The sequence below is a fragment of the Polypterus senegalus genome, chromosome 1 (assembly GCF_016835505.1).
Source record: "Polypterus senegalus isolate Bchr_013 chromosome 1, ASM1683550v1, whole genome shotgun sequence".
Classification (NCBI taxonomy): domain Eukaryota; kingdom Metazoa; phylum Chordata; class Cladistia; order Polypteriformes; family Polypteridae; genus Polypterus; species Polypterus senegalus.
Genome location: NC_053154.1, coordinates 124359922 through 124371608, shown reverse-complemented (window position 1 = coordinate 124371608; position 11687 = coordinate 124359922). Strand labels below are relative to the sequence as shown.

Below are 11687 nucleotides of genomic sequence, written 5' to 3'. Positions count from 1 at the left end.
TTGCTACTGTGATCAACTGGTATAATGAAAATGGGTTTAGAACATTAAAAGATGTATTAAAGGAATAGTTGGAGCTTCAATCCCTCATTCTTTCTTTTGCATTTCCCTTTATGTAAAATAAAAGTATATATTACTGTACTTTGTTTTTTCAAATTTAAGGATCACCAAAACAACTTTATATATCATCTTGTACTCTTGCTTAAATATGTACATTTTTCCCTTTTTTTAGATTTTCCCCTTAGTCATAAGAACCTTCTTTGTATTTTGTTCAGGCTTCAGAAGAATTATGTAACATTTAGGTGCAAATATCGAGAAAAGAAGTCCAAAACTTGATGCCAGTATTGCAAAAACCTCTACGGCGACAGTATGTTTCCCAGGAGAGCTGATATAAGCTGGAATAAATGTTATCCATACAGCACAAAAGATGAGCATACTAAAAGTGATGAATCTGGCTTCATTGAAAGTGTCTGGCAGATTTCTAGCCAAAAAAGCTAAGACAAAGCATGCACAAGCTAAGAGGCCAATGTACCCCAGCAGAAAACTAAATCCAGTTACAGACCCAACTTCGCATTCCAGTATAATTTTAGAATTCTGATATTTGTTATTTTTAGCTGGTACAGGAGCTGCCACACTCAGCCATATAGCGCAAATCATAGATTGAACTGAAGTGAAAAAGAATATGGTGCCTCTCTGCTGAGCAGCACCAAACCATTTCATCATATTATTTCCTGGCATATTAGCTCTAAAGGCTACTATCACAACAATTGTTTTTACAAGAATGCAGGAAACACAAAGAACAAAGCTGATTCCAAAAACAACATGCCTTAGAATACAGGTTAAAGTGGATGGTTGTCCAATGAAAGTCAATGAACAAAGGAAACAAAAAGTTAATGACACTAGCAGAAGAAAGCTCAGTTCTGAATTATTTGCTTTTACAACAGGTGTGTTTTTGTACTTTATAAAAATGGCTAACACACAAATTGAAAGGCCAGCACCCACTAATGCCGTTGTTGTTAAGGTGATCCCCATAGCATCTTCAAATGACAGGAATTCAACTTCTTTCAAAATACATTGATCCTTCTCTTCGTTTGACCAGAAGTCATCTGGGCATTTAAGGCAGATTATGGAATCTACAAAAGTTAAAAATGAGGAGTAAGAATTCTACAGATCCCTTCACTTTTCCAATTTTGCTATGTGCCAACCTTGTAGTCAAATCATTTAAAATAATTTTCTTTCCACATCAACAATCAACATACCAACATTTATTAAAAAATATAAAAATGAAAATTCACATTGACATCACATTTAGACCCTTTTCTATGATAATCAAAATTTGGCTCAGGTACATCCCATTCTAACTGAGATGTTTCTAAACCTTGTTTGGATGGCAGCCGTTAGGAAAGACTCACGCCTATCAATATGTGATCCCAAACTAGATAACTTTTATCAGAACAAAAACCAAGCCATGAGATTGATGGAATTGCAGGTAGCGAGGGAAGACAAGTAGAAAATATAAGGTGGGCATTTATTAATTATGTTGGCAATGCAGAAATACTTAAACTGAATGAAACAATAGCCATAATACACTGTCCACCTTAATTAAAGGATAAGTGTTGCTGTGTTTGTCTGCATGTCTGTCTGGTTGCTACATCTCTGTCATTCCAAAAGATGGAACAACACAAACATTTTAGTAATAAAGTACCAAAATTACAAAATACATTCCAATAGGTAGTGCACTGCAAACATTAATGCTAAGATCATTGATTACTTGGATTTCCACCCAAACACAGCTAGTGATATCATAATTTCCACTTAAGAACTTGTCACAGTAGCACTACAAACCTCTTTATTTTTCAAACCAGGTACTAATATTACGTATTATCTATCTATTGGGAAAGTGAGTTGACTCTATTGATGCACCAGAAAACATTTCATAAATAAACACATGCCAGCATTTAAAATTAATATGCTTGCCAGTAAGAGTTATAGAGCTAATTAAAAATTATGTACGATCATTAGCAGCTTAACTGCTTGATGGGCTTCCAGATGGAACCAGGATTTTGTGACTTAATTTCAATATAGTTAAGCTCTACTCTTGTAAATGTACTTAATTTTACCTGGATGCCCCAGTGGTAACACAAAGTGCAAAAAACAAAAAAACAAAAAGAGAAGAATCTACAGAGGAAGTGCAAAGATCCAAAACCAAACAGAAAGACTTGAAAAAGAAAAAGACACTGTTGCCTTCCCATGACACAAATGTTAATGTAATTTCTGCTGCAGGAGTAATATAAAAGATATCAATAAGGCATTTTTTTAACAAATCTAACTATTTTTCTAAAATTGTTTTGTAATGCCAAATGTTGTTTAATACATGCCATTGCTGAAGTGCTTTGAGTAGAAAGGAAAATGCTATATAAATATAAAGAATTATTATTTTTGTTTTAGCAAAGCATGTGCACAACACTTTGCATGCAACACTGTATATGCAACATTAATTTCTAACCCAACTGCACTGATGGCTACCATAAATTATATTCAAAAAGTTTGTCCTGTAGTAATTAAAGGAAGAAATACCTTCTACCAATGATTGGATATTCCATTTATTTTAGTACTTATCCACACATTCACCCATCTATGGAGTTGCTCATTCCAGTTTAGAGCTGCAGTGTACTGGAGCATGGCAATGCCACAGTATCATGGACCACTCAACCAACACTAGATGGGATGCTAGTCAATGGCAGAGCCCAATTGTGCACAAGCCAGCTATTCTGTCATGTAAACTTTTGTGACGTGTGAGAAAAGTAAAATAAAAGGAAAAAATGCATGCTGATATGGTCAAGAAATTAAACTTATCATGGATTTTGAGAGGGCTGGGATTTGAACTCTTGACTCTGGAGGTGTGAGGAATCAGCATTAGACACTAGTACCCCATGACTTTCCTCTATTATCATCCATTATTAATATAAATATATAGTCTTGTATATTAAAAAATACCTACCAGTTTGGTTGCTAATTTCCCCATCTGCACAGGGTACACAATCAAAACAGCATACAGGTTGTCCTTTTTTGCTGGCTTTTCTTGTACCAGATTCACAGCTCTTACTGCAAACAGACTCTGGAGCCTGAAATTAAAATTATACCTTTAAGTATTAACACTTACAATTTTATTCACAAAGAAATGAATAATATTATAAAATAGCATAATAATATGATTTGCACTGTGTACATTAATATATACATACATATCTAAAGCAAGAACAAATAAGATAAACTGCTCTTTGCTTTATTACTATGGGATAGGACAGGGGGGTGCCAGCTACCTGAAGTGACTAAACCTTTCAGAAAAAGCCATTTTTTTCTACAGAAAGTTTCTTTGCAGGAGTCGGGAAATCCCCTTTGGCAGTTTAATCAGAAGAATCACAAACGGGGAACAGTGGAAGTGTCTGGTTTGTCAAAGGAGAGATTGTGTGCCTGAGAGGAGACTTCAATAAATTGGCAAATTGTATATATGGAAGGTACTGTGAAGGCAGATTAATCAGAAGAGGACAAGATGAGGAATGCTTTGACTTGCGCTGGCACATATTTGTTGCTTAGCAGGTGTCCCCACAGAGCCCAAACAATGGGAAAGTTTATTTAGTTGCGCCATTATTTCATATTTGCCTGTTGTGAGCAAAAGAATAAATAGGCCTTCACAACTGGGCAAACTGCTAATACTGTGTAGTTTCTCTATGTCTCTATTTTTTTTTATTATAGCCTATAATACCATCCATCCATCCATCCATCCATCCAATCTTAGCCAACACAGGGCGCAAGGCAGGAAACAAACCCCAGGCAGGGCGCCAGCCCACCGTAGGGCGTGCACACACACACATACACCAAGCACAATCACCAATATACCTAACCAGCATGTCTTTGGACTGTGGGAGGAAATTGGAGTACCCGGAGGAAACACACACAGACACGGGGAGAACATGCAAACTCCATGCAGGGAGGAAGTGAGCCAGGGTCTCCTAACTGCGAGGAAGCAGTGCTACCCACTGTGCCATCGTGCCGCCCTATAATACCACATATACAATATAACTACAGGTACTTTTAATATTATTAAGAATAAAGTGAAGTTAAAAATAAAGCATACAATGGAAAGAAGTAGTCTGAAATCACAAAGTAATATAAAGTGTATATGCTATATGCTGAAATAAAAAAAAGAAATCAAACTGAAGGTTGATTTTACTTGCCTTGCCAGTATCCGAATTCCAAAATATGGCATCTTCATTTAAAGAAACCTCTTTTCCTACTTCTGCTGATTGATCAAAAATACCAATGTCTGCAATTCTGACACTTCCATCATTTGCTCGCTGCCAATTTATTATGTCATAAATTGCAATTGCATCCCCATTTTCATCAAAAGCCACTTTTTCACCCAAATGGGTTGTAAAGCTGACTTCCCTCAGGTAATGCAAAAGCTTTAGAGAAAAATGCTGGAATTATTATTAAGATTTTATAGTTTGCAAAAAATATATACACAGACACTATTAGAGCTAGTTAAGAAAACACACATTGAGAAACACTAATGTATTAACCACTAAAACCTTATTCTAGGATGCTGTTGGAGTTAAAAATTTCAAAGTACCCCAGACTGGCATCCATTTGTTTCCAGAGATTGATGTATTCTGTTCGGATAATTGCAGTCAATCATAGTAGAAAATAGAGAGAGACTGACATTTAACTTGCATGTGTTGATAGATTTTCAATGTTCAGGTGCTTTTCGGAAATTTGTGAGAGTATAAGGAGGATATATTAATCAAATCCTTGCACAAGACTTATGGAGCTAAATCACTCAATGTGGCTTCATCTTTCAACATCATACTTTAATTTTTAATGATTTCAGTGTTGATTGCAATTATCATTGGTGACGTTTGCTCTGTAATACGCGGCTCTACGTTTCTTTCTTAAAAGTTAAAAAACATAACAAACTGTAGTAATCATTTTATGAAGCAAATATAAATTTCACTTACACAACTTGTCTTATTAGATCAACCATGCTCATATGTTTTACACCTTGACAACGTTATACATTATCACAGTGACTCCAGTTATTATTACAGTACCTGCCATGGCTGCACATTTGCAATGTTTGCACATGTTTTGCCTTCAAAGGGCCCTTTTCCATTTCTACAGGACATTAAGTTGTGAAGAGCATGAGCAAGAGCATAAACTGCCTTATAAACATTATAAGATACACGTAGTTCTGATACATCACTGTACGCCGTTTTCAGGTTAATGATCTCCTCTTCCCCTGTACATTTTTTTATTCCTGCAGCTGTAGACGAATTCTGTATCATTTTATTTTCTTGAAATTGGCAGTCAAACAATGCTTCCCAGAACTGGACTGATAAATTGTTGTCAGGATCAAAATCAGGTTGAACCTGAAGAAGAAAATTTTGCAGACCAGGGATTAAACCCCTGCGAACTGCCACACCTATTGTTCCTCCAAATGAAATAAAGTTTTCCTTGCTGGCTAACACAGTGGAGGTACTCCATGCTTCACTAGCAATCCACTGTATGCTAGTAATATTCTGGTGAACGATTTCTTGGACCAAAGGCATCAGTTCTACTTCAGGTGCAAATATAACAACAACATTTGCACTTGACTGTTTAATGGAGTTAACAATCTGAAAGATTTTTTCCTTTTCATTAAGTTTAGGGAGTGTTTCCAGGAAAGAGAGGCATCCAAAAACCTTGAATTCCTCACTGAAGTTCCTTATGGCATATTGACCATAGTCATCATCACTTGCTATTGCGCCAACCCAAGTCCAACCGTAATGTTTGATAATTTGTATAATGGCTTTAACCTGAAAGTTATCACTTGGGACCGTCCTAAAGAAAGATGAGTATTCTTGTTTATTGCTCAAACAGGAACATGTGGCATAATAGCTTACCTACAATAAACAAGACAAAATTTGAAGTAGTAGAATAATTACACTTAAACTATTACATATGAATGTTATATAACAGTGGAAACATCATTAACAGTGTAAAGCATATACTGCAAAACTCTTTTAAAAAGTAAAAATATAAATTTATCAAAGGTTTTTGTAATGTGTACTACTACACTTATAACATGTTAAACAGTAATTAATGTAAAATGCAACTAAATATATAAATTCAAGGCTAATTAATGATTAATATCTTTATTTATTAAAAACATTGTATTGGTGATACAATAAGCAGCCACTGCTGATTTTTTTTTTAAACGACAAAGACGTATTTAAGAAAAATTACACTTATTACTTTTTTCATTGAGAGTTCCACTGATATGATTGACTTTTTTCCTGTATGGCCCTTTTCATTAAGGACAGGCTCAGATCGCTTCAATGGTTTTGCAAAAATTAAAATGCTTTAAAGTATGATACCTATATAAATAAGTACATGCATCACATTAAATAAACAGTAATGCTACATTTTTTTTTCAGATTAACTGTAACCAAAGCAATGCTAATGTAAGTTGTGGCTAAAGAATGATGTGGTCATTTGATAGCAGGTAAAGAGAATACAAAAATTTCAGTTAACAGTATTGCTAGAAAAAAAATAAACTGTAACATATACTGTATATTTACCAGAGGAATTTGAAAAGGGCTTAGTAGTTTAGATATAGCCATTGAATGTGTTGATGTGGGATCTCCAACAATTGCTAACACTGGGGTAATTCCTGTGCAGTCAGATTCAATAAATTCTTCCTCCAGGCCGTTGATTAAAGCAGCCGCACCACCAAGTGCTACAGGCAGATTAACACAATTATCATACAGTCGGTAGCCCAGAGTAATGTTGGGCAAAAGTGTTTCATCACTGTTTATTTCTTCAATTGCAAAGACCATTGCCTGCACTCTTTGAAAGAGTGACACTTCTAACCTTTAACATATGAAATGAGCTACAAAGTCATTAAGGAAAATAAATACTAGAAATTCAAACATAGTGTCAAACATACACAAAATATAGTACCTATATATTGCATAGCATACATCACAAATCTTTAAAGTAATTTAAATCTTTGGTGTTACCTAAGTAAATGTTCTGGAAATTACATGTATGTATCAACAATTTTTATTTTTATCAGAAGACTGCTGTAAAATAAATGAGGATGATGCATACAATATAGGTTACAACTTAGATATGAGTTCTTTTCAACTGCCTTATATCTAATTTTTCTACTACACATTTCATCAATATTACTTTCAAAATGAACTTACCTGTTGCACCTCCATTGTTCAGGTTTGTAAGTGAAGTTCAGCTCAGGTAAAATTGTTTGAAAACTTATTTCAAAAATACCCCCCAAAATAATATCGCCTTTTTGATGCAATCCGTTCAATCGAAATGGACCTTGAATTTTGCACTTTTTTTGCTTAGATGCGGCAACTAAAGAGAGAAGATTCAGCATCATCCATGCAATAGGAAAGTAATTCATTTCTCCAGAGCTCATTATCAAGCATGTAAGGGAGGATATAATGAAAAAATGCTTTATATAAAAGATGCTTTATTCCCATGAGACATTTTCCTAAACAAGAGACACTGGCATAAGTAGAGATCTGAGCACAAATCTTAAAATGATTATTCATTTATGTTAAATTGTAAGTTAATTTAATATTACTGTATGATATGCAAAATAAAGATGTAGAACAAATGTGGATTTAATTAAGCCACAGTGTAAAAAAATTGTAATTAGCTAATTTACTAAAATTGTTTTAGTCACTTACTGCTCACAGGGTCTTACATGGTAGTTGGCTATATAGAACTACCACATGAGGGCAGTAGACTTATTTATAATGTGGGTATTAAAGTTCAGACATGTCTTCAAAATATTGGTTGTAAGAAGCTGTTTTGTAAGAGGAAGCTCTCCTGTTATCTTTTGGCAAGATAAGGAAGTTAATAATCAGCCAATGATATCTGGTCCTTTAAAAGAATATTTGAGGTAAGGGGTCACAGGGAAAAGAGCCCACCTACAAGGTGCTGTGACACAGTAACCCACCCCACCACACACACATCTCCCTACACATTATTCTGAAGAACAAGCTTAGACCCCAGAACTGCTGACAGGGATGAGCCCATAAATTAATCTCAGGTGTGTTTTAAAAGAACACAATATATGTTTTAAACACCTCTGCCTCCTCCCCAAACAACACCTAATTGAGCTCTAAGCTGGAATGAAGAAGAGGATAGTCCTCTTCCTGGCTAGGAAAAGTGGCCACTTATTCAGGCAAGTGAGAGGAAAAGGAGAACAAGTTAGAAAAATACTTTTTGCAGGAATCTTCCTCTGCAACTTATTATTTTATAGTGAAAAGGGGAGCCAAACAGCTGTAATCATTATCTAGGTAAAAGTAATGGATGCCAAATGGAGCAGCTTCAAAGGGCTTTCTTCAGTCCTCTATTGTTAACACTACCATCCCTGAAGCCTACGAAAAAACTTGTAATTCCAGGCCACCTTAAATTCCTTCACACCTCTCCAATAGCATCTTTTGTTTTGTAAATGTGTCGATCAGCACAAGCAGCAAGCAGCCTGCTATACCATCCCGCTGCAGTTCAACTCAAGCAAACAAGTTCTCCCAGCTCAACTCTTATTTATCTGGGTGTGAGGTGCCTGGAGTTGTATAGGGTAAATAATATATCATTATTTGGAAAACATGAATTTCATGTGTGTTCTGTGTCTACAACAATCTATGCAAATGTAGGATGACAGGAAATGCAAGAAATGCAATAAATGTTGAACAAATACCTAAAATAGAAACTTTTTCATGTTATAGTAGTAACAACAAAATTTTGACATGAAGTGTATAATGTGTGAAGACTGAAGTCCAAATGTCAAATAAACACTTTCACAAAAGGTACACGTTTAACAAAATAAGTGCACTTTTATTTAAGACTATAACCGAAGAAAATGAAATCGGGTTAGGGTACAACACTGACATAACCACTTGGGTGGTGCAGTGGTAAGAACTGCTAATTCATAATCAAGAGATCACAGGATTGATTTTGGGTGCTTCCCAGAATTACTGCTTTAAGTAGTGAGCTGCTCTTATTGTTGCTATTGTACAAACATACATTTGATTTGAGTCTGTAACAGCCAGTGTAAATTTATGGTGCTTGTAAAGATTAGATGTTTTTTTTTTATTATTCTGTTTTATTCTTTCAGTCATGTTCATGCTCCCCCTGATGTGACACTGCTGTTTTCAAATAAAGATGTGCTATAAGAGAGGTGAACTCGGATGAGGGTTCTACATTGGAGAAAGAGAATAGAAGACCTCCTCGCAAGAAATGTCCACTCACACATAAGAACACCACAGCTGCACCAGACATAATGGCGAAAGATGGCACCGTTTCTTTATTTATTTTATAATAGTGATAATAATACCCACTCACTACTCAAAACAATTCAATGCATGAAAAACCCGGAATCAAACCTGTCACCCCTCTACTTGGAGACTGCAGTTCTTACCTCTGCACCAGCCAGGCAGACATATATACGGGTGTGTGTGTTGTACCCTATTCCAATTTCTTTTACTTTGGTTAAATTCTTGGAAAAAAGCGCACTTGTTTTGTTATATCTGTGTCTTTTGTGAAAATATTTATTTGATATTTGGACTTCAGTCTTCATACATTAAATACTTCATGTCAGCATTTTGCCAAATATTATTAGAACATGAAAAAAGTTTCTGTTCTAGTTATATGTTCAACACTTCTTGTCTCGCATTTCCTGTCATCCTACATTTATGTAGATCATTGTAGACACAGAACACAGAAATGTATGTGTTCCAAATAACAATATATTATTAACCCTAAAAAAATTCAAGGCACCTCACACCCAGATAAACAGACTTGAGCTGGGAAAACTGTACGACTAAAAATGTGTTGGTGGGGGATGGGATAGCAGGCTGCTTGTTGCTTGTGCTGGTCAAGATGCTGATGGAGAGGTGCGGGGGAATTTAAGGTGGCCTGGGATTACTAGTTTTTTCATTGGCTTCAGGGATTCTAGTGTTAATGATGCAGAGTTAAAAGAATCCAAGTCTATTACTAGGAGTTGTAGTGTGGCACTGACATGTAAATATATTGTATAACTATCTGTGTTATGCGTGCCGTTTAGAGCTTTTTCCATTATGGGACTGAGTGGGAAGATGGTGATTGACAGCATCATCCTTCGAGGGTGGGATTTCCAGGCTGCTGTCAGGGACTATTCTTATCAGTAGTCAATTGGAGTCAGGCTGCTAAATACAAAAAGAGAAGGGAATATCATTGTGACAGGTCTGAATCAAGTGCCGAGATCACATTTTCTTGAGCAGAAAAACCAAAAGGAGTTAATAAAAAAGAGCTTCCCTTGAACTAACTATCCATCCATCCATCCATTGTCTGCCTCTTATCTGGGTCTGGGTCATGGGGGCAGCAGTCTAAGCAAAGATGCTCAGACATCCCTTTTCCTCGCTAACTTCTCCAGCTGCCCCAGAGGGGATAACAAGGTGCTCTTAGATTAGCTAAGTGGTGTAATCTTTCCAGTGTGTTTTGTTTCTGCCTGAGGTTTTCTCCCATTTGGACATCCCCGAAACACCTCTCAAGGGAGGCATCCAAGAGGTATCCTAATCAGCTACCCGAATCTGGCTCCTTTCAACTTTTTACTTTAACCTCCTCCTCGATGTCTGTGCTTCTCACCCTGCAAAGGAAGCTAATTTCTGCCACTTGCATCTATGATCTAGTAATTTTTGTCACTACTCAAAGCTTGTAACCATAGGTGAGGACAGGGACATAGATCAACTGGTAATTCGAGAACTTTGCCTTTCAGTTCTGTTTTCTCACTATTTTCCTTCACTAAGACTTACTGGTGCAACATAATCATGAATCTGGACACTGCTCTGATCCAACTGTCAGTCTTCTTTCCTCACTCATTAATAAAATCCCAAGATACTCAAAACACCACTGCTTGAGGCAGCACCTCACCATCAACCTTTGGTACAAATAAATTATATATGTATATAAAGTGGTCTGTTTAAGCAACTGCCTGAATCTAATAGTCAGAAAGTCAATAATATCTTATTTTTCATCTTCATATCATTTTAAAGACAGCATTATTGACAAATCCAATCTCAGTGCTAGACTAATTTGCATTGTGATGTGGCTCAACCAGAAAAACGCTTTATTTTGAGGTCTTGCCTGATAAATTTTTCAGTGCTTATTCAATTGCTTCTATTACACAAAACTTTTTAGTAAACAAACTGGAATATTTTAATATGCCTAAGCAAATGGTTATTACAGCTGTTATGTATTAGAAAGTAACCACCAAATTATTTCTACTTTATAGAAAAATATAATGCATAAAGAAAATGTGTAGAATTTTGATCAATATGCAGTAAATTGTGAGGAGCCAAACCCCTTTTATCAGCATCAAGCTTAAAGCAGAAATCAACTATAAATCGAACACCAATACATTGGAGAGAACCCTAATGCTAAAACATTCACTCCTGGCCAGTTTAAATCAAGTCAAATCAATTATATGTATAGGGCACACTTAAAACAACAGAACTTGGCTAAACTGTACAAGTTCCATAAATACACCAGTACATACTGTATATACATTGAATAAATAAACACCAAAATAATGAAATTAGTTAAATTTTTAAAAGTTAAGGCAAAAAGATAGACTTTCAGGC

General features: G+C 35.7%; 1 protein-coding gene across 1 annotated transcript; it reads right to left on the bottom strand.

The window, feature by feature from the left end:
* Positions 1-225: 225 nt before the first annotated feature.
* On the bottom strand, positions 226-7384 carry LOC120529896 (extracellular calcium-sensing receptor-like). The gene is made up of 6 exons (XM_039754129.1): positions 7248-7384; positions 6618-6909; positions 5109-5939; positions 4236-4463; positions 2999-3122; positions 226-1130 (listed from the first exon to the last, which is right to left on the bottom strand). The coding sequence occupies exons 2-6, from the start codon at positions 6873-6875 to the stop codon at positions 226-228; spliced, it is 2346 nt and encodes a 781-aa protein (XP_039610063.1). The 5' UTR covers positions 6876-6909; positions 7248-7384.
* Between the last annotated feature and the right edge of the window lie 4303 nt (positions 7385-11687).